The 23,978-nt window shown below is 41.2% G+C and overlaps 1 protein-coding gene across 2 annotated transcripts in view; it reads left to right on the top strand.

Moving 5' to 3' along the window:
- The window catches only part of flnba (filamin B a), a 181,127-nt gene that overhangs the window by 13,309 nt on the left and 143,840 nt on the right, over window positions 1-23,978 (top strand). For both annotated transcript variants that reach the window (XM_061940924.2, XM_061940917.2), the window contains exons 2-4: window positions 20,011-20,120; window positions 20,198-20,333; window positions 21,548-21,645. In XM_061940924.2, the coding sequence (XP_061796908.2) occupies window positions 20,011-20,120; window positions 20,198-20,333; window positions 21,548-21,645 (344 nt within the window). The remainder of the gene's footprint in view (window positions 1-20,010; window positions 20,121-20,197; window positions 20,334-21,547; window positions 21,646-23,978) is intronic.

Here is a 23,978-nt window from a genome sequence, read left to right as displayed (position 1 = left end):
GGTTAAAAAAATATATGGTCTTTTTTCTGCAACATCAAGGTATATATTGACGCTTACATAGGTCTGGTGATAATGTTCCCCTTTAAGAAGGTGTTAAAAACAAAACAAACAGTGAGGGGCAGAGACCGAGAGAGAGAGAGAGAGAGTTATGATAAACGCGCATGCGTCGCCAGGCTCTGCTTTTTATCCATAGATTTATCACATTTAATTTTTTATCTATAGCAGGGCTGTCAAAAGTGTGCATTTTTGTAACAATTTCCTTGTTTTATTTGGCAAGTTGAAAGAACATGGCGCCAGTATGCTGTTTTTTTCCCCCCAATAAAATACTGGAAAGGATAGAAATGTAGTTTGTCTCTTTTATCCGATTATTAATCGAAGTAATAATCGACAGATTAATCGATTTATCAAATTAATCGTTACTTGCAGCCCTAATATATATATATATATTCAGGAGGGTTGGAATGGCTGTTAACACGGACATCTTTATTTTGACAACTTGTCCTGCAGTGTGACCGTGATGTGGTGGCATGGAACATGTGGCATCTACTGTGTTTCATAGGACAAGTGGCGAGCTGCAGCCATGAAGGACTTGTGTGGTGCCTGCTTTGTTGAAAGTGGAAACACGTTTATGTGATGAGGACAAACCAAACGCTCCAAGAACCGACTGTTTTCTATTTTGTGCTGCATTGATTTTGTGCGTGGAGTCACAAGCTGCTCTTTGTCCAGAGGCTTTTTCCTCAGTTTGACTGTGTCACACTTGTGTTGCTCCACTTTTTACTCTGCAACACAACCAACTCCTTCAGGTGTGACTGGCCTGGGGTCACCGCACACACACACACACACACACACACACACACACACACACACACACACACACACACACACACACACACACACACACACACTTGTATTTCTTACCTTCTTGAGACCTGAGAAAAATGCCTACCTCTTTAGGACCAGCCTTTGTAGATATATAAAGATGTGTATTTACAACATTAATAATATATACATACTATGCAAATATAAAAAAGCTTGTTGTGAAAAATTAGTTGGAATTTCACAAGAAAAAGGTCACATTTTCACAAGAAAAGCTTAGAATTTTGGCAGTGTTATAACAAAAGTCGTCATTTTACTCAAAATTTGTGCAATATTATGATCAAAGTTTAAATTTTACTCAACAGTCGCAATTTTAAAAGAAAAAGTTAGAATTTGGGCAGTATTATAATACAAGTCGTCATATTACTCAAAATGTTGGAAGAAAAACTGAACATTTGTGCTATATATTGATTTTACTCAATAACAGTCGCAATTTTACAAGAAAAAGTTAGAATTTGGGCAGTATTATAATAAAAGTCGTAATTTTACTCAAAATGTTGGAAGGAAAACTGAACATTTGTGCAATATTATGATAAAAGTTGGAATTTTACTCAATAACAGTCGCAATTTTACAAGAAAAAGTTAGAATTTGGGCAGTATTATAACAAATGTCGTCATTTTACTCAAAATGTTAGAAGAAAAACTGAACATTTGTGCAATATTATGATAAAAGTTGAAATTTTACTCAATAACAGTCGCAGTTTTACAAGAAAAAGTTAGAATTTGGGCAGTATTATAATAAAAGTCGTCATTTTACTCAAAATGTTGGAAGAAAAACTGAACATTTGTGCAATATATTGATTTTACTCAATAACAGTTGCAATTTTAAAAGAAAAAGTTAGAATTTGGGCAGTATTATATTAAAAGTCGTCATTTTACTCAAAATGTTGGAAGGAAAACTGAACATTTGTGCAATATTATGATAAAAGTTGGAATTTTACTCAATAACAATCGCAATTTTACAAGAAAAAGTTAGAATTTGGGCAGTATTATAATAAAAGTCGTCATTTTACTCAAAATGTTGGAAGAAAAACTGAACATTTGTGCAATATTATAATAAAAGTTGGAATTTTACCCAATAACAGTCGCAATTTTACAAGAAAAAGTTAGAATTTGGGCAGTATTATAATAAAAGTCATAATTTTACTCAAAATGTTAGAAGAAAAACTGAACATTTGTGCTATATATTGATTTTACTCAATAACAGTCGCAATTTTACAAGAAAAAGTTAGAATTTGGGCAGTATTATAATAAAAGTCGTCATTTTACTCAAAATGTTGGAAGAAAAACTGAACATTTGTGCAATATATTGATTTTACTCAATAACAGTTGCAATTTTAAAAGAAAAAGTTAGAATTTGGGCAGTATTATATTAAAAGTCGTCATTTTACTCAAAATGTTGGAAGGAAAACTGAACATTTGTGCAATATTATGATAAAAGTTGGAATTTTACTCAATAACAATCGCAATTTTACAAGAAAAAGTTAGAATTTGGGCAGTATTATAATAAAAGTCGTCATTTTACTCAAAATGTTGGAAGAAAAACTGAACATTTGTGCAATATTATAATAAAAGTTGGAATTTTACCCAATAACAGTCGCAATTTTACAAGAAAAAGTTAGAATTTGGGCAGTATTATAATAAAAGTCATAATTTTACTCAAAATGTTTGAAGAAAAACTGAACATTTGTGCTATATATTGATTTTACTCAATAACAGTCGCAATTTTACAAGAAAAAGTTAGAATTTGGGCAGTATTATAATAAAAGTCGTCATTTTACTCAAAATGTTGGAAGAAAAACTGAACATTTGTGCAATATATTGATTTTACTCAATAACAGTTGCAATTTTAAAAGAAAAAGTTAGAATTTGGGCAGTATTATATTAAAAGTCGTCATTTTACTCAAAATGTTGGAAGGAAAACTGAACATTTGTGCAATATTATGATAAAAGTTGGAATTTTACTCAATAACAATCGCAATTTTACAAGAAAAAGTTAGAATTTGGGCAGTATTATAATAAAAGTCGTCATTTTACTCAAAATGTTGGAAGAAAAACTGAACATTTGTGCAATATTATAATAAAAGTTGGAATTTTACCCAATAACAGTCACAATTTTACAAGAAAAAGTTAGAATTTGGGCAGTATTATAATAAGTCATAATTTTACTCAAAATGTTAGAAGAAAAACTGAACATTTGTGCTATATATTGATTTTACTCAATAACAGTCGCAATTTTACAAGAAAAAGTTAGAATTTGGGCAGTATTATAATAAAAGTCGTCATTTTACTCAAAATGTTGGAAGAAAAACTGAACATTTGTGCAATATATTGATTTTACTCAATAACAGTCGCAATTTTACAAGAAAAAGTTAGAATTTGGGCAGTATTATAATAAAAGTCATAATTTTACTCAAAATGTTAGAAGAAAAACTGAACATTTGTGCAGTATTATGATAAAAGTTGGAATTTTACTCAATAACAGTCGCAATTTTACAAGAAAAAGTTAGAATTTGGGCAGTATTATAATAAAAGTCGTCATTTTACTCAAAATGTTAGAAGAAAAACTGAACATTTGTGCTATATTATAAGTTTAAATTTTACTCAACAGTCGCAATTTTACAAGAAAAAGTTACAATTTGGGCAGTATTATAATAAAAGTCGTCATTTTACTCAAAATGTTAGAAGAAAAACTGAACATTTGTGCTATATTATGATAAGTTTAAATTTTACTCAACAGTCGCAATTTTACAAGGAAAAGGTAGAATTTGGGCAGTATTATAATTGGTCGTCATTTTACTCAAAATGTTAGAAGAAAAACTGAACATTTGTGCTATATTATAAGTTTAAATTTTACTCAACAGTCGCAATTTTACAAGGAAAAGGTAGAATTTGGGCAGTATTATAATAAGTCGTCATTTTACTCAAAATGTTACAAGAAAAACTGAACATTTGTGCAATATTATGATAAAAGTTGGAATTTTACTCAATAACAGTCGCAACTTTACAAGGAAAGCTTAAAATGTTGGCAATTTTATGCAAAGAGTTGTCATTTTACTCGACAAGTCACAATTTTATAAGAAAACTTTCAAATGTTGGCAATATTATAATAATAATCGGAATTTTACTTGGCAAAATTATGCCAAAAGTCATAATTTTAGTCCAAAAATGTCACTGTTTTACAAGAACAACAAAATAATTGGCAATACTGTGATAAAAGTCAGAATTTTATGACAAATGTCACCGTTTTGCATTAAAAAAAAAAAAATTTTACATGGAAAAAGTAATCGTTTTACGAGAAAATATTGCAATATAAGAATATGAGAAAATGTTCCCAATGGTATAAGAAAAAAGTCGACACATTGTGAGAAAAAGACTGCTTTTTGTTAAATTTTCCTAATCATAGGCAGCAGCACCCCCCGCGACCCCGAACGGGACAAGTGGTAGAAAATCAATCAATCAATCAATGTTTATTTATATAGCCCTAAATCACAAGTGTCTCAAAGGGCTGCACAAGCCACAACGACATCCTCGGTACAGAACACACATAAGGGCAAGGAAAAACTCACCCCAGTGCGACGTCGATGTGATTGACTATGAGAAACCTTGGAGAGGACCGCATATGTGGGGGACCCCCCCCCCCCCCCCCCCCCCCCTAGGGGAGACCGAATGGATGGATGGATTATTTACTTCACAGTATGTCTCTATACAAAAAAAAAAAAGTTAATTAATTTTGGCCAAAGGGGGCGCATTTCAATTTCTTACACACACTTGTTATTTCATATGTTGACCAGAGGGGGAGCACTTTTAAAACTTTGGAAAATCCCTCATTTTGATAGATGTCACCACAAATGAGACATTGTCTATTAGATGCAATGTTATTGATTTATGTCATCACTTGTTCACACCTCCTCAAATGGAAGATACTTTTCCTTCATGTCTCAAGAAGGCTAGAAATACAACACACACACACAACTACACTAATAGTGCACGTGTGTAACACGAGCGTGTCGTCTCTTGTTGCTTCCATGGCTCACTTAGTGAAGCACTTGTAGCAACAATGACTCTTTACCATCACACTGAAGCTTTTTGTCCACACTCAGAAGATCATATTGTTCATCATTAACACACCATGAGGTCATATTGTTCATCATTAACACACCATGAGGTCATATTGTTCATCATTAACACACCATGAGGTCATATTGTTCATCATTAACACACCATGAGGTCATATTGTTCATCATTAACACACCATGAGGTCATATTGTTCATCATTAGCACACCATGAGGTCATATTGTTCATCATTAACACACCATGAGGTCATATTGTTCATCATTAACACACCATGAGGTCATATTGTTCATCATTAGCACACCATGAGGTCATAAACTGCTGGTGTCAAAGGTCCATGTTTCATTGTGATGTCATCATTACTGAAACAGCAACATTGTGATGTATGCACGTCACCGTCTACTTCCTTATGTCTACTTCCTTATGTCTACTTCTGTACTCTTGAACGCATCATAATTCAATTATCCCCTCAACTCCCCCCAAAAAGGATTAACTCGCTGGAATAAAAATGACAATATAACATACATCCATAAACGTGGACACGTGGAAAAATCCATCCATCCATCCATCTTCTTCCGCTTATCCGAGGTCGGGTCGCGGGGGCAGCAGCCTAAGCAGGGAAGCCCAGACTTCCCTCTCCCCAGCCACTTCGTCCAGCTCTTCCCGGGGGATCCCGAGGCGTTCCCAGGCCAGCCGGGAGACATAGTCTTCCCAGCGTGTCCTGGGTCTTCCCCGTGGCCTCCTACTCTTCCCAGCGTGTCCTGGGTCTTCCCCGTGGCCTCCTACCGGTCGGACGTGCCCCAAACACCTCCCGAGGGAGGCGATCGGGTGGCATCCTGACCAGATGCCCGAACCACCTCATCTGGCTCCTCTCAATGTGGAGGAGCAGCGGCTTTACTTTGAGCTCCCCCCGGATGACAGAGCTTCTCACCCTATCTCTAAGCCCTGCCACCCGGCGGAGGAAACTCATTTCGGCCGCTTGTACCCGTGATCTTGTCCTTTCGGTCATAACCCAAAGCTCATGACCATAGGTGAGGATGGGAACGTAGATCGACCGGTAAATTGAGAGCTTTGCCTTCCGGCTCAGCTCCTTCTTCACCACAACGGATCGATACAGCGTCCGCATTACTGAAGATGCCGCACCGATCCGCCTGTCGATCTCACGATCCACTCTTCCCTCACTCGTGAACAAGACCCCGAGGTACTTGAACTCCTCCACTTGGGGCAAGATCTCCCCCCCAACCCGAAGATGGCATTCCACCCTTTTCCGGGCGAGAACCATGGACTCGGACTTGGAGGTGCTGATTCTCATCCCAGTCGCTTCACACTCGGCTGCGAACCGATCCAGCGAGAGCTGAAGATCCTGGCCAGATGAAGCCATCAGGACCACATCATCTGCAAAAAGCAGAGACTTAATCCTGCAGCCACCAAACCAGATCCCCTCAACGCCTTGACTGCGCCTAGAAATTCTGTCCATAAAAGTTATGAACAGAATCGGTGACAAAGGGCAGCCTTGGCGGAGTCCAACCCTCACTGGAAACGTGTCCGACTTACTGCCGGCAACGCGGACCAAGCTCTGACACTGATCATACAGGGAGCGGACCGCCACAATCAGACAGTCCGATACCCCATACTCTCTGAGCACTCCCCACAGGACTTCCCGAGGGACACGGTCGAATGCCTTCTCCAAGTCCACAAAACACATGTAGACTGGTTGGGCAAACTCCCATGCACCCTCAAGGACCCTGCCGAGAGTATAGAGCTGGTCCACAGTTCCACGACCAGGACGAAAACCACACTGTTCCTCCTGAATCCGAGGTTGGACTATCCGGCGTAGCCTCCTCTCCAGTACACCTGAATAGACCTTACCGGGAAGGCTGAGGAGTGTGATCCCACGATAGTTAGAACACACCCTCCGGTTCCCCTTCTTAAAGAGAGGAACCACCACCCCGGTCTGCCAATCCAGAGGTACCTCCCCCGATGTTCACGCGATGCTGCAGAGTCTTGTCAACCAAGACAGCCCCACAGCATCCAGAGCCTTAAGGAACTCCGGGCGGATCTCATCCACCCCCGGGGCCTTGCCACCGAGGAGCTTTTTAACTACCTCAGCAACCTCAGCCCCAGAAATAGAAGAGCCCACCACAGATTCCCCAGGCACTGCTTCCTCATAGGAAGACGTGTTGGTGGGATTGAGGAGGTCTTCGAAGTATTCCCTCCACCGATCCACAACATCCGCAGTCGAGGTTAGCAGAACACCATCCTCACCATACACGGTGTTGATAGTGCACTGCTTCCCCTTCCGTAGGCGGCGGATGGTGGTCCAGAATCGCTTCGAAGCCGTCCGGAAGTCGTTTTCCATGGCCTCCCCGAACTCCTCCCATGTCATAGTTTTTGCCTCCGCAACCGCTGAAGCCGCACACCGCTTGGCCTGTCGGTACCTGTCCGCTGCCTCAGGAGTCCTATGAGCCAAAAGAACCCGATAGGACTCCTTCTTCAGCTTGACGGCATCCCTCACCGCCGGTGTCCACCAACGGGTTCTAGGATTACCGCCACGACAGGCACCAACTACCTTGCGGCCACAGCTCCAATCAGCTGCCTCGACAATAGAGGTGCGGAACATGGTCCACTCGGACTCAATGTCTAGCACCTCCCTCGTGACATGTTCAAAGTTCTTCCAGAGGTGGGAATTGAAACTCTCTCTGACAGGAGACTCTGCCAGACGTTCCCAGCAAACCCTCACAATGCGTTTGGGCCTGCCAGGTCTGTCCGGCATCCTCCCCCACCATCGCAGCCAACTCACCACCAGGTGGTGATCGGTTGAAAGCTCCGCCCCTCTCTTCACCCGAGTGTCCAAAACATGAGGCCGCAAATCCGATGACACAACTACAAAGTCGATCATGGAACTGCGGCCTAGGGCGTCCTGGTGCCAAGTGCACATATGGACACCCTTATGTTCGAACATGGTGTTCATTATGGACCATCTGTGACGGGCACAAAAGTCCAATAACAGAACACCACTCGGGTTCAGATCCGGGCGGCCATTCTTCCCAATCACGCCTCTCCAGGTTTCACTGTCGCTGCCAACATGAGCATTGAAGTCCCCCAGTAGAACAAGGGAATCACCCGGGGGAGCACTCTCAAGTACTCCCTCGAGCGAATCCAAAAAGGGTGGGTACTCTGAGCTGCGGTTTGGCGCGTAAGCGCAAACCACACTCAGGACCCGTCCCCCCCACCCGAAGGCGGAGGGAAACTACCCTCTCGTCCACCGGGTTGAACTCCAACGTGCAGGCTCTGAGCCGGGGGGGCAATAAGAATTGCCACCCCAGCCCGTCGCCTCTCATTGCCGGCAACGCCAGAGTGGAAGAGAGTCCAGCCCCTCTCGAGAGAACTGGTTCCAGAGCCCTTGCTGTGCGTCGAAGTGAGTCCGACTATATCTAGCCGGAACTTCTCCACTTCGCGCACTAGCTCAGGCTCCTTCCCCCCCAGCGAGGTGACGTTCCACGTCCCAAGAGCTAGCTTCTGTAGCCGAGGATCGGACCGCCAAGTGCCCTGCCGTCGGCTGCCGCCCAGCTCACAATGCCCCCGACCTCTATGGCCCCTGCTATGGGTGGTGAGCCCATTGGAGGGGGGACCCACGTTGCCTCTTCGGGCTGTGCCCGGCTGGGCCCCATGGGGACAGGCCCGGCCACCAGACGCTCGCCATCGTGCCCCACCTCCGGGCCTGGCTCCAGAGGGGGGCCCCGGTGACCCGCGTCCGGGCGAGGGAAATCTGGGTCCTTTGTTTTTATTCGTCATGGAGGTCTTCGAGCTGCTCTTTGTCTGATCCCTCACCTAGGACCAGTTTGTCTTGGGAGACCCTACCAAGGGGCATAAAGCCCCCGGGCAACATAGCTCCTATGATCATTGGGACACGCAAACTCCTCTACCACGGTAAGGTGGCAGCTCAGAGAGGAGACATGTGGAAAAAGTGCAATATATTTATCCGTACAGTAATCTATTTATTTATTATATATATTTATATATATATTTATTTATTTTATGTATATATTATTTATATATATTTATTTCTTTTATGTATATATTATTTATGTATATTTATTTATTTACAAACCCCGTTTCCATATGAGTTGGGAAATTGTGTTAGATGTAAATATAAACAGAATACAAAGATTTGCAAATCCTTTTCAACCCATATTCAGTTGAATATGCTACAAAGACAACATATTTCATGTTCAAACTGAAACTTTTTTTCTTTTTTTTTCAAATAATCATTAACATTAGAATTTGATGCCAGCAACACGTGACAAAGAAGTTGGGAAAGGTGGCAATAAATACTGATAAAGTTGAGGAATGCTCATCAAACACTTATTTGGAACATCCCACAGGTGAACAGGCTAATTGGGAACAGGTGGGTGCCATGATTGGGTATAAAAGTAGATTCCATGAAATGCTCAGTCATTCACAAACAAAGATGGGGCGAGGGTCACCACTTTGGCAACAAATGCGTGAGCAAATTGTTGAACAGTTTAAGAAAAACCTTTCTCAACCAGCTGTTGCAAGGAATTGAGGGATTTCACCATCTATGGTCCGTAATATCATCAAAGGGTTCAGAGAATCTGGAGAAATCACTGCACGTAAGCAGCTAAGCCCGTGACCTTCGAACCCTCAGGCTGTACTGCATCAACAAGCGACATCAGTGTGTAAAGGATATCACCACATGGGCTCAGGAACACTTCAGAAACCCACTGTCAGTAACCACAATTGGTCGCTACATCTGTAAGTGCAAGTTAAAACTCTCCTATGCAAGGTGAAAACCGTTTATCAACAACACCCAGAAACACAGCCATGAAATTCTAAGTTAATTATTATTTGGCAAAAAAAAAAATAAAAGTTTATGAGTTTGAACATCAAATATGTTGTCTTTGTAGCATATTCAACTGAATATGGGTTGAAAATTATTTGCAAATCATTGTATTCCGTTTATATTTACATCAGATTGAAGCCTCACAGGCAGTCAGTTAACTAAGGAGATGGCAACCAGTAGTTAAGATGAAGGTTTCATGTTTTTTTAGACGCACCGCTTTCTCCATCTCAAATTCAGTTTTCATACAAGCACTAGAAGCTGAAGAATGAGACTCCTTTGGGGTTTGAGCCTATGTAGCAGACGTGGAGGCGTTGGGTCTGGAGCCAACATCACACAGGAAACGAGCCCAGAGGTCATCTGATTGCTTCTGTGTACCTTCGTCGTTATTCTGTATTTTGCAAATCTTCCTGTTGCGACTGAGCCTCTTTTGCACCACCTCCGTTTTTCTCTTGGTCTACTTGAATTCCTCGTTTGGTCCTGGTCTTGTAAACCCTCTTACTGTTATTCCTTTTCACACTCAATGGGGCGGTATAGCTCGGTTGGTAGAGTGGCTGTCAGGTTCAAACACTGATGACGTCTATTAAACAAGACAAGAGGCAAAGAATTAAACAGAGACATAATTCAATTTAAACTCAATTGAGGAGAGTCGCCTGTACACTGTACCCTTGTAATCTCAGCACGCTCTGGCAAAAGATTGTACTCCTCCTTCTTTATTTGACTTTCTCCGACCACATGACCACAGCTTCCACATTCAGAGGGAAGTGGGTCGTAAACAGCTTTGCCTTTGGTTACCGAACAGTTCAAAAGAAGAGGTCGTAAAATAGTTAAAAAAAACGTTCGTAAAACATTTCAAAAAGGAGGTTCAAGAAGAGGTCGCTTGGAGGGGAGTCTGGGACCACATGACCACAACTTCCACATTCAGAGGGAAGTGGGTCGTAAACAGCGTTGCCTTTGGTTACCGAACAGTTCAAAAAAAGAGGTCGTAAAATAGTTTAAAAAAACGTTCGTAAAACCGTTCAAAAATGAGGTTTAAGAAGAGGTCGCCTGGAGGGGAGTCTGGTCCTGCTTCTTCTCCGCTTTGAAGTCCTTGGGCTAGAACAATATATTTCTGTTGATGACCATACATGAAAGAAAACAGAACACCTTCATTTTGCTTCCCCCTCTACACAGTCTAGTTTTACGAGCCTTAGTCTTGGTAGGTTCCAAAGACAGCTTTTGCTTCACACTGGACACTCAAATGTAACACAAAGTTTTTGTGATAACTTAGAAACAATTATACAGTATCTCAGCACGCTCTGGCTAAAGATTGTACTCCTCCTTCTTTATTTGACTTTCTCCGACCACAGCTTCCACATTCAGAGGGAAGTGGGTCGTAAACAGCGTTGCCTTTGGTTACCGAACAGTTCAAAAGAAGAGGTCGTAAAATAGTTAAAAAAACGTTCGTAAAACAGTTCAAAAAGGAGGTTCAAGAAGAGGTCGCCTGGAGGGGAGTCTGGTCCTGCTTCTTCTTCTTGAGTCACTAGAGAAAAGCGCTATATAAATATAATTCACTTCACTATATGGGACAAGAGTTTCATTTTTTTTAACGAGTGACATGACGACGCCTTCCATCATCACGTAGGTGGCAGCTTGTTTGGAGGAAACATGTTTGGAATTTCTGAGCTGCTTTCCGTGAAATGTCTCGTCGATTTTTGTATTGATTTTTTTGAGTAACACTAAACATTGACACAGGTGTTGTGTGTTTGTGCTGCTGGATATGGACCACAATATAAGGATGATGTCATCGTTTCTCTTTCTGTGGATATGGGGGTGTTTGTGTGTGTGTATGTTGGCAGGGGGGTTGGGTGGTTAATGATGTCACTTCTCTGGAATGTGTGTGTGTCTTTGGACAAACACACGCACGCAAACACACACAAAGTAGTAGATGCACATCCTGTTCAGCTACCTGTAGACTTTCGCTATGTAAACTTCCATTACCTGCTTGTGTAAATGTTGATTTTAAACACTTTAAAGATTATTTTTAGGTTCCATATCATTTTTTTTTTTTTTTTTACCAGTGCTAAGTCAGAGGCCCCGCACCAAAATAGTCTTAAAGGAAACTAACAACTATGAACTAGGTTTACAGCATATGAAATACATTTGGCAACAACATGCACTTTGAGAGTGCAGACAGCCCAATTTTCATCAATTAATATATTCTGTAGACATACCCTCATCCGCGCTCTTTTCCTGAAAGCTGATCTGTCCAGTTTTGGAGTTGATGTCAGCAGGCCAGGGAAGCTAGGGTCGATATTCTTCTCTTGATCAACTTCGGTGGCATAAGGGACGGTGTGAGCCAAGACATCCAGGGGGTTTAGCTCGCTCGTCTGCGGGAACAAACTGCCGCCATTGCTTGCCGTGCTACCGAGGTCCTTTGTCCCTGAATTGCTCACACACTCCGGCAGTGGGGGTCTGGCGGCAGATTTCTTTGACTTTATCGTTGGAAATGCATCTGCTTTGAGTGTCGCAGGATATCCACACATTCTTGCCATCTCTGTCGTAGCATAGCTTTCGTCGGTAAGGTGTGTGGAACAAACGACTGACCATTTGGTCGGCTTTCCCCACAGCCTCGTATTTTGAACAAATTTCGTCCAATTTCTTGCCACTGGTGCAACTCGAATCCGTCCCTGTTCGTGTTGTTACACCCTCCGACAACACACCGACGAAAGTGAGAAAATGGCGGATTGCTTCCCGAGAGCGAATAATAGAAAGGCGTTTAATTCGCCAAAATTCACCCATTTAGAGTTCGGAAATCGGTTAAAAAAATATATGGTCTTTTTTCTGCAACATCAAGGTATATATTGACGCTTACATAGGTCTGGTGATAATGTTCCCCTTTTTAAAGGTGCTTTTCCGAACAGCCCTACAGGTAACACACAGTTTTGTGTGTCTGGAGTGGGCTTGTTTGGATATTGTCGGAGGCAGATATTTACATATATCCGAATTTAAGTGTTACTTCTTTTATTTCATAGTCATATTTGAAAACAGCTCGTGTTTTTCCATTTGTTCTCTTTCTGTTTGTCTGCAAGTAAGCTGTGTGTGTTAACCTTGAAGCTTTGGAATGTTAGAAAGAGCGATAATGGGCATTTGTTTTGGCTAGAGAGACATGACTACCAGGGACTTAAGAGGGGAGAGGGTTTGGTCGGGGGGGGGGGGACAGACCATCTTAGCGGCGCAATTGAATGTTCTATGCTGGACTGGTCTCAATATATATCTGCAAAGCTTTGCAAATATATTACAAAATACCTATTCTTTCTCTGGTGGTTTTTCAACTCAGCTTTAAGTGTCGTAAAGAACTTGGGAGCGACTTCTGACTTGAATTCCCTGGGAGGAACAACTGGTCCAAAACGCAACAATACCAAATACCAAAAATTTGGCTTCATAAAAACAAATCATACTTACTCGACCAGTGGTTCTTAACCTTGTTGGAGGTACCAAACCCCACCAGTTTCATATGCGCATTCACCCAACCCGAACCATAATCATAAAATGATGTTATTATATTAAAGAAATACTAATAAAGATATATTTTTACAAAGAAAGCTACAGGAATGTACACATGATCCCATGTTTACATCTCATTGTGCAACATGTGAATGTTTTAGTGGGAACTAAATGTGATATCTGAAAGGGGTACACATTATTTCCAAAGCAGGACAGAACATATAATACTCGTACGCAGCTCATGAAAAACAATATGTTATAGTCATTGTAAGTCATACTTGCCAACTTTGAGATCTCCGATTTCGGGAGGTGGGGTGGGGGGTGGGGCGGAGCGTGGTTGGGGGCGTGGTTAAGAGGGGATATATGATTTTTTTTATACAATTCTAAGCAACAAAGTATCAATAAAATGTGACAACTACATGATATGGGGTCTTTATCATACTTGCTTCACGTCACAAAGAAGATGGAAGCTTTTTATACGACAGATTTTGAGTAGAAAACTAATAAGCATCATTTTGTCAAATGTGGGCACGCTCAGGTTTTTCATCTGCTGCTTTTCCCACTCATGAATCAACTTCCTGTCGGGGAGAGAAGGTGTGTCACGCTGATAAGAGGCATTTTGTTCCAACACCGTCCACCTTTACACACACAGGCTTATCTCCCCCCTGCACTTTCTCTTTCACCTCGGGACACATTCACTCACGTATTCCCTTACACTGTTTGGTTGCCATAGCAACAGGTCAAACAAGTTGGTCAGCAGTGGCTGCCGGGATGTCCAATGGTGTGTTCAATGGCCTGAATCCTTCTAGTTGTGTGAGTCTTTTCAGCGGATAGAGAGGAGGATGTGTTTTTGTGAGCTGGATCTGCTATTTCAGGGGAAAAGTGCAAATAGTCACAATAGAGTATTTATAATATCTTGTGACTCCATGACATGCATGTTTAGCTTGAAGGTAGGATAGACTTTATTCATCCCATAATGGGGAAATGATGTGGTTGCCGTGCAGATTGAGAAAGTCCACAAAAAAATAACGTGACCCTGGAGGGAAACATGAAGGCCTCGTTCACACTGCGGGTCAATTCTGATTATTTTGCCCAAATGTGACCTGCATCGGATTTTTTTCCTGTCAGTGGGAACAGTGCAATTCCCAGGTTTTCATAGGCCTCCTTTCGTATGTGGAAATAAATCGGATATACACTATATTGCCCAAAAGTATTTGGCCACTGTTGCGTTTTGGACCAGTTGTTCCTCCCAGGGAATTCAAGTCACAAGTCGCTCCCAAGCTCTTTACGACACTTAAAGCTGAGTTGAAAAACCACCAGAGACAGAATAGGTATTTTGTAATATATTGGCAAAGCTTTGCAGATATACATTTGAGACCAGTCCAGCATAGAACCGCGAAATATCGCGCCGCCAAAATGGTCTGTGTTCCTGACCCCAAAACCCTCTCTCCTCTCCCTAGTCAAAACACATGCTAGTCAAAACACATTCCAAATAATTCAAGGTTAACACACACAGTTTACTTGCAGAGAAACAGAAAGAGAATAAATGGAAAACACGAGCTGTTTTCAAATATGACTATGAAAGAAAATAAGTAACACTAAAATTCGGATATATGTAAATATCTGCCTCTGACACCACCCATCCAAATGATGAGAATCAGGTGTCCTAATCACAGGTGTATCAAATCAAGCACTTAGGCATGGAGACTGTTTCTACAAACATTTGTGAAAGAATGGGCCGCTCTCAGTGATTTCCAGCGTGGAACTGTCATAGGATGCCACCTGTGCAACAAATCCAGTCGTGACATTTCCTCGCTTCTAAATATTCCAAAGTCAACTTTTATTATAAGAAAAGTGAAGAGTTTGGGAACAACAGCAACTCAGCCAGGAAGTGGTAGGCCACGTAAACTGACAAGAGAGGGGTCAGTGGATGCTGAAGCGCATAGTGCAAAGACGTTCTGCACAGTCAGTTGCTACAGAGCTCCAAACTTCATGTCACCTTCCAATTAGCCCACGTACAGTACGCAGAGAGCTTCATGGAATGGGTTTCCATGGCCGAGCAGCTGTATCTAAGCCATACATCACCAAGTCCAATGCAAAGCGTGGGATGCAGTGGTCCCCAACCTTTTTGTCACTGCGGACCGGTCAACGCTTGTAACCGGGGGGGGGGGGGTGTATATTTTTAATTTTTTGTCATAAAAAAATACAATCATGTGTGCTTACGGACTGTATCCCTGCAGACTGTATTGATATATATTGATATATAATGTAGGAAAGAAACAATGAGTGGAGGGAGGTTTGGGTTGGTGCACTAATTGTAAGTGTATATTGTCTTTATGTTGATTTAATTTATTTATTTATTTATTTATTTTTTTAATTTTTTTAATTGACATCCAGCATCAGACATTCCTATCCATTACATCATATTCACATCAATCATATATCTATTGTCTGCCCTAAATGTCAGGATATTTTTGTTTGTATCCCACCCATACCACTCACCCCCCACCCCAAAAAAAAAGAAACAACAAAAAAACGAAGTAATATCTACAAATACATCAATTAAATAAACAAAGAGAGAGGGAGGGGAAAAAAAAGAAAAAAGAAGAAATAAAAAAGAAATAAATAATAATACATAAAATATAAACAGATACCCACATACATGTATATACATATATACCCACACATACATATATATATATACATACCTACATATACACTTGTAGGGAGTAATCCCCTTTCTTTCTTTTTTTTCTTTCTATCTTTTTTCTTTCCCTTTCTCTTTGGCAATACAATCACTAATTCGAAAAATTAAAGTCAGTTTTATGGAGCGTGACATAGTTGACCCAATTTTCCCAGTATGAAGTAAATTTCTCCAATTTATAATTAATAAAGGCAGTTATCTTCTCCATTTTATATATGTCCATTGTTGTTTAATAACACAACAATGATAGTATGATTAAAGTGAAAGTTAATTGTTGGTTTGTACATAGTATATGTAACTGTTAATGTTGTAAAAGGTATTTGCACAACTAATTAACGTTAGCGTTTGTGACACGTCTTGTGCCGTGGGGTTCTTTCAGGACCGACAGACAGCCAGACGGCTTTGCCAGGTTTACAATCTTTTAATTTTACACAAAGTCTTTTCTCTTCCAACTCTTTTCTCTTTCTTTCCTCGCTTTTCAGCTCCTCTTCCTCACTCGCTCGTCGTCCCCTGTCTCTTGCGGCGTCGCTCCCGGCGCGCCCCGCCTCGCCGCTCGCTCGCCGCCGCCGCCTCTCCACAGCGTTAAAGAGGAGCGCGTCTTTGTAAACACTGAACAGGCACGCCAAACGCGCCTCTCAGAGCAAACGGTGCTTTAGTTTATGAATTTACAACGCAGATACAAATGACACATTCATGTTTTTGTGTAATAATGACAACGTATACTCACGCGGACGATTGACTTGTTGATGGTGATGGCAAGAACGCTGTCGGGGGTTTTCTTTTCAAATGTTCGTTCATAGCCGTTGTGCTGCTATGATAGGCCATTTCCGCTCGACACAGTGTGCATACAACAACATTATTAGGCCGTTTATTGAAATACTCCGACACTTTTGACGACTTTTGGCGTGCTTTTTTCCCCTCGCTCGCATCGTCTGCTTTGCGCTCCGCCATGACAGTAGTGTGACGTAAATATGCCACGCGCCGACGCACAAAAACGGCGTCGACGTATTTACGTAACCGATGACGTCGACTACGTCGACGCGTCGTTTCAGCCTTAGTTGTTTCCATCCATTGCTTCAAAGTTGGGCTCTCCTGGGATATCCATTTCCTAGTAATGGTCTTTTTACAAGCCACCTGTAGGATATTAATGAAGTGTTTATCTTTCTTCAGCCAGTACTGAGGTACATGTCCAAAAAAACAAAGTTTTACTTTCGAGGGGTATTTCACGTTTGAAAATATCCTGTAGAGCTTGGTGTATCTCTTTCCAATAGTCCTTTATGGTGCAGCAGTCCCAGAAAACATGGTAGTGATTTGCATTTGAATTACCATAATTTTAAGCAAAAAAAAAAAATATTCTTTTTTTTATTTTTTTTTTATTTAAAAAAATAAAATAAAATAAATTTTTTAAAAGTATTTTTTAAATTTTTTATTATTATTTCTTGTGTGGCCCGGTACCAATCGATCCACGGACCGGTGGTTGGGGACCACTGGTGTAAAGCACGTCGCCACTGGACTCTAGAGCAGTGACTTCTCTGGAGTGATGAATCACACTTTTCCATCTTGCAATCTGATGGACCAGAGTGTGAAATTTGGTGGAGGAGGAATTATGGTGGGGGGTTGTTTTTCAGGAGTTGGGCTTGGCCCCTTAGTTCCAGTGAAAGGAACTTTGAATGCTCCAGAATACCAAAACATTTTGGACAATTCCATGGGATGGCACTTCAAGTTCAAAGTAAAGGCAGGTGGCCAAATACTTTTGGCAATGTCGTGTAAATGCGAGGCGTCATGTCCGCATGCGGGTCAGATTGCATTCACATAAAAAAATTGCCGTTTTGGGGGTTTTTTTGTAACGTGAACGGCCGCTAAAAAGATCGGATTTGCCAAAAAAAAATCCGAATTGGACATCCGACCCTGCAGTGCGAACGTAGCCTAAATCTTACCTTTTATCTAAGCTGTCAAAGTTAACGTTATAATAACGCATGAGTTCCTTTAACGACGTTAATTGTTCTAACGCACATGCGTCCTGACTCCTTTTTGACTCTCGGGGGATTCCTAGGCGTGCAAACAGTAATGGCGTTCAGTCACTGTTGATATGCGACCTTTATCGGATTTTTTTGAACAGTGCAATTCCGAATTTTTCATACCCGACCCAGGCCTCCTTTGGTATGTGGAAATAAATGGGATATAAATGCGATGCATCTTCACCTCCGTGTTGTTGGAAGTGAGCTCAGGCTTTGTTTTCTTAGCCGGCGTCTGTCTGGCTTCCACTGAGGCAGGTGCTAACCCTCACGCCTTCCACTTGGAACAACAACAGTTCCTGCACACGCCTACTTTTGTGGATCACACTTCTTCACTACCAAAATAAACTCTGACATGTTCTCATCCCACAATCTTCATGTTTCTCTCCCCCTCATCCCGCCACTCATGACTAACAATACATCCATCTTTCTCTAAAGGTACCTGTTGTAATTCCACTAATGATTTACTGTATTTTCTGGACTATAGAGCACATCGCTATTTAAGCCACACCCACTACATTTTAAGGGGAAAAAAAATTCCCGTATAAGCCTCTAGTTTTTCCTATACTTTGAATCCTGTGGCTTAAAAGACGGCGCGGCTAATTTATGGAGTTTTCTTTGCATTTTTTAAAATAAAAAGCAAGGGTGTTTTATTTTTTTCAGATTAAAAACATTTATTTTCTTAAATCAATTTTTAAAAAAAATTAATCGAATAAGAATCATGATTTAGTAGAATAAATCATTTTTTCCCCCCACTTTTTTTATTGGCATTTTCAAATAGACAGAAAAAAGTGCAAGTCGAAGCAGTACAATTTTAAAGTCACTAAATTATTCACACCCTTTCCCTTAAAACCCAAACCACCCACCCACCCCACTCAGGTCCCACCAATGAGGGACATATGGCACAATTATATAACAAGTAAGACGACAAAGACAGACACATTCTCACACACACACACACACACACATACGAGGCCAGAGACAGACAGAAAGGAGAGAGAGGGAGAAGAAAAAAAAAAAAAAATATATATATATATATATATATATATATATATATATATATATTTAAAAAAATAATAATAATAAAATAAAAATAATAAAAATAATAAAATAAAAATAGAATAAAATAATACTAATAAATAAAAGGGAGATTATTCACAACAAAACTTTTTAAGGGAAAAAAAAATTCCCGTATAAGCCTCTACTTTTTCCTACACTTTGAAGCCTGTGGCTTAAAAGACGGCGCGGCTAATTTATGGAGTTTTCTGCGCATTTTTTTAAGTAAAAAACAAGGTTTGTTTGTTTTTGTGCTAAGGCGCCATCTTTTGGACAAGTTGACTAACTGCAGGTGCTGTAGTGTCCTTCCATTTACCGACAGTGTTTGTTTTTTCAACTAATGTGCTTCATTCATCACTTCAAGCAGCGTTAGTAAATTTGACAATATAACTACAACTGTTTATACTTACTAAAGCGTTTCCATGCATGTTTGTATGTGCTATCTTAATGTAATAGCGTCGTTAGCGTTGGCTAACGTGTCTGTGTTAGTTTTATTAATTTACAAAGGCATTCTTTTTTTATTGTTTCAGTTTCACAAATTCCTCAGTAAATGTACCAAAAATTCACTGAGTCCTTTTAGCTGATTGGGGAGCTAGATTCCGCAGCTAGTGGGTCCTTAACAGTGACTTCTGTTTTGTTTGATCAGCCGTTTTACTGCCGTGTTACAGACACCTTTTGGAAACAGAGCAAATTTGCAAATGCTGACTCGGGATTATGCGGGGATCCAATGTATTGTGGTGGTCCAGAATGGGGTCCTCATCCAGTAACTGTGCTCACTTGGCATCCACTGATTTTTCCCATTTTTGGCTTTTGGAGTTTTTCCTCGTGTTTTCTGTGTTCAGACCAGGGGATGTTGTTGTGGTTTGTGCAGCTCCTTGAGGCCAAACAAATACACTTTGATCGATTTGATAGTAGTTTTATTATTTCTTTCCTACAGACTCCAAAGCAATCGTGGACGGCAACCTGAAACTGATCCTTGGTCTGGTCTGGACTCTGATCCTGCACTACTCCATCTCCATGCCCATGTACGACGGCGAGGATGACGAGGTAAAGTCCTGCTCCCGCTTTATTGCATCGGTGTGGATTTGAACAGGCTTCACACAGCGGTCGCTTTTGTTTTCCAGTCCGAGTCCAAGACCCCCAAGCAGCGTCTGCTGGGCTGGATCCAGCACAAAGTCCCGGACATGCCCATCACCAACTTCAGCCAGGACTGGAGAACGGGAAAGGCCCTGGGAGCACTGGTGGACGGCTGTGCGCCAGGTACACTTTTTTCATTCAGCCCTCTTAGGTCTTTTTGTCAGCTTCAAACACTGATGCCATTTATTAAACAGACAAGAAGCAAGGAATCATGCAGAGACAGAGTTCAATTTGGCTCAATGAGGAGAGACGTTTGGGGCTGCACACTCAGTTACAATCTCCCACCACGCTCTAAGGTCCAGTCCCACGTGCTCCTCTATTTTTTTGGGAGGTCCCTGGTCACATCACTGAGGCTGCTTCTGAAGGAAAGGGGGTCATTTGGACACAATATATGATTATTCAGAAATGGAAATGTGCTGACACTCGTGGTATCGCCCTGTCTCTGCTTTGTCTGCGATGTTCTGGACACAAACACTGATACGAGACGACTGCAATCCAAGATTGCAAGTTGTCCCTTTGCACGAATAAAAAAGTACAACTTCAGCACAATTGATAATAACTATAGCAACGGCCTTTAAGCATAAGAGTTGTGTGATAACTTATACATAATTATTTTTTACGTGGCAAAGTGATAATAGATTTTATTTGTAAAAAGCACTTTTTATTGAGTAAACAATCTCAAAGTGCTACAGTGTATTAAAAAAAATAAAAAGATAATAAAGAAAGAAATAAAAATAAAAACTAGAACAGCCAAATAGCTATAATTAGTATGCATATATCCAAAAAAAAGACTTTTAAGCCTTTTTTAAAAGCATCCACAGTCTGTGGTACCCTCAGGTGGTCAGGGAGAGCTCTCTGTTCCACAGACTGGGAGCGGCGGAGCAGAAAGCCCGCTCTCCCATTGTTCGTAGCTTTGTCCTCGGAGGTTGGAGGTTGAAGTAGCCCAACAAAGCAAAACAAAAGTATGGAGTCCTCCTTTTTGCGCGTCCTTGTAGTTGTATAAAAATGTCTCTCAAATCCTGCAATAAATTGTGCAACTTTCCAAGTGTGTGACTTTGGTGTGTTTACAGTAACGTAACATAAGTGTAGAGAATTGTGTTAGCAACTGTAAAACACAAGTTGTGTTGCTTGAGGCCGTGAAACAACAAGTGGAAGTGCGAGTAGCTTTCTTTCAGAATGATGTTTACACTGTTTTATTCTTCCAGTCTTACTGTGTGTGTGTGTGTTTGTGTGTGTGTGTGTGTGTGTGTGTGTGTGTATGTGTATGTATGTATGTATGTGTGTGTGTGTGTGTGTGTGTGTGTGTGTGTGTGCGTGTGTGCGTGTGCGCTTGGCAGGTCTGTGTCCAGACTGGGAGACCTGGGATCCAGTGAAACCAGTGGAGAACGCCACTGAAGCCATGCAGCTAGCAGATGAATGGTTGGGAATCCCGCAGGTTCGATTCCCGCTGAAACAAACAAATGGATATTATTCCTTGTACTGTGCAATATACTGTAGGGCCACTCTCTATTACACAGGGGTCAAACTCCATGTCAAGTCTGGCCTGCCGCCTTAATGTTCATTCTAATGTGGTGCGCCATACGATTTTATTGTGGCCTGCCATATTATTTTGTGGTCCGCCATTCGATTTTATTGTGGCTCGCCACATCATTTTGTGGTCCGCTGTACGATTTTATTGTGGCCCGCCACATCGTTTTGTGGTCCGCCACATTGTTTTGTGGTCCGTTATATGATTTATTGTGGCCTGCCATATCATTTTGTGGTCCGCCGTACGATTTTATTGTGGCCCGCCACACGATTTTATGGTGACCCGCCACGTCATTTTGTGGTCCGCCATACAATTTTATGGTGACCCGCCACGTCATTTTGTGGTCAATTTTATGATTTTATTGTGGCCCGCCACACCATTTTTTGGCCCGCCACATTATTTTGTGGTCTGCCATACCGTTTTAGTGGCCCGCCATATAATTTTGTGGTCCGCCATACGATTTTATTGTGGCCCGCCGCATCATTTTGTGGTCCGCCATGCGATAGTATTGTGGTCCGCCATACGATTTATTGTGGCCCGCCATGTCATTTTGTGGTCCGCCATACGATTTTATTGTGGCCCGCCACATAATTTTGTGGTCCGCCATACGATTTTATTTTGGCCCGCCACATAATTTTGTGGTCCGCCATATGATGTTATTGTAGTCCACCACATTGTTTTGTGGCCCGCCATATCATTTTGTGGTCCGCCATACGATTTTATCGTGGCGTGCCACATCATTTTAAGATGGACCAATACTTGATTTTAACGTTGAGCTACATTTTATTGTGGCCCGCCACATTATTTTATGTTGGGCTGCCATATTATTTTAAATGTGGCACACCATATAAATTTAATGTGACCCGCCACATAATTTATGTGACCCGCGAAATCATTTTATAGTGTTCAGCCACATTATTAGTGGTCCGCCACATTATTTTGTGTCCGGCCACATTATTTGATGGTGGCCAGCCACATTATTTTATAGTCGCCTGCCACATTATTTAAAATGTGGCACACCACATAAATCTAATGTGACCCGCAAAATAATTTTGTGTTCAGTTCACGTTATTTTATATTGGCCCGCCACGTTTTTTTTATAGTAGGTTATTTTAATTGTGGCTCGCCGAGTTTATTTTATAGTGGTCCGCCACACCTTTTTGTGGTCTGCCAAACGATTTTATCATGGTGCGCCACATCATTTTAAGATGGACCATTACTTGATTTTAACGTTGAGCTACATTATTTTATTGTGGCCCGCCATATTATTTTACATTGGCCTGCCACATTATTTTATGTTTGCCCGCCACGTTATTTTAAATGTAGCACACCACATACATTTAATGTGACCCGCAAAATAATTTTGTGTTCAGTTCACGTAATTTTATATTGGCCTGTTTTATAGTAGGCTGCAAGGTTATTTTAAGAGGGGTTCGCCGAGTTATTTTATAGTAGTCCGCCACACCTTTTTGTGGTCCGCCATACGATTTTATCATGGTGCGCCACATCATTTTAAGATGGACCAATACTTGATTTTAACGCTGAGCTACATTATTTTATTGTGGCCCGCCATATTATTTTACAGTGGCCTGCCACAATTTTTTATTGTGACCCGCCACGTTATTTTATGTTGGCCCGCCACGTTATTTTAAATGTGGCACACCACATAAATTTAATGTGACCCGCAAAATCATTCACATAAATTTAATGTGACCCGCAAAATCATTTTATAGTGTTCAGCCACATTTAGTGGTCCGCCACATTATTTGATGGTGGCCAGCCTCGTTATTTTATAGTTGCCTGCCGCAATATTTTAAATGTGGCACACCACATAAATTTAATGTGACCCGCCACATCATTTATGTGGCCCGCAAAATCATTTTATATTGTTCAGCCACATTTAGTGGTCCACCACATCATTTTATGTGGCCGGCAAAATCATTTTATAGTGGTCCGCCACATTATTTGATGGTGGCCAGCCTCGTTATTTTATAGTCGCCTGCCACAATATTTTAAATGTGGCACACCACATGAACCTAATGTGACCCGCAAAATCATATTGTGTTCAGTTCACGTTATTTTATATTGGCCCGCCACGTTTTTTTATAGTAGGCCGCGAGGTTATTTTAATAGTGGCTCGCCGAGATATTTTATAGTGCTCCGCCACACCTTTTTGTGGTCCGCCATACGATTTTATCGTGGTGCGCCACATCATTTTAAGATGGACCAATACTTGATTT

Source organism: Nerophis lumbriciformis, linkage group LG03, assembly GCF_033978685.3.
Source record: "Nerophis lumbriciformis linkage group LG03, RoL_Nlum_v2.1, whole genome shotgun sequence".
NCBI classification, from domain to species: Eukaryota; Metazoa; Chordata; class Actinopteri; order Syngnathiformes; family Syngnathidae; genus Nerophis; species Nerophis lumbriciformis.
The sequence above is the reverse complement of the archived record's forward strand: the minus strand, read 5'-3'. Positions and strand labels throughout refer to the sequence as shown.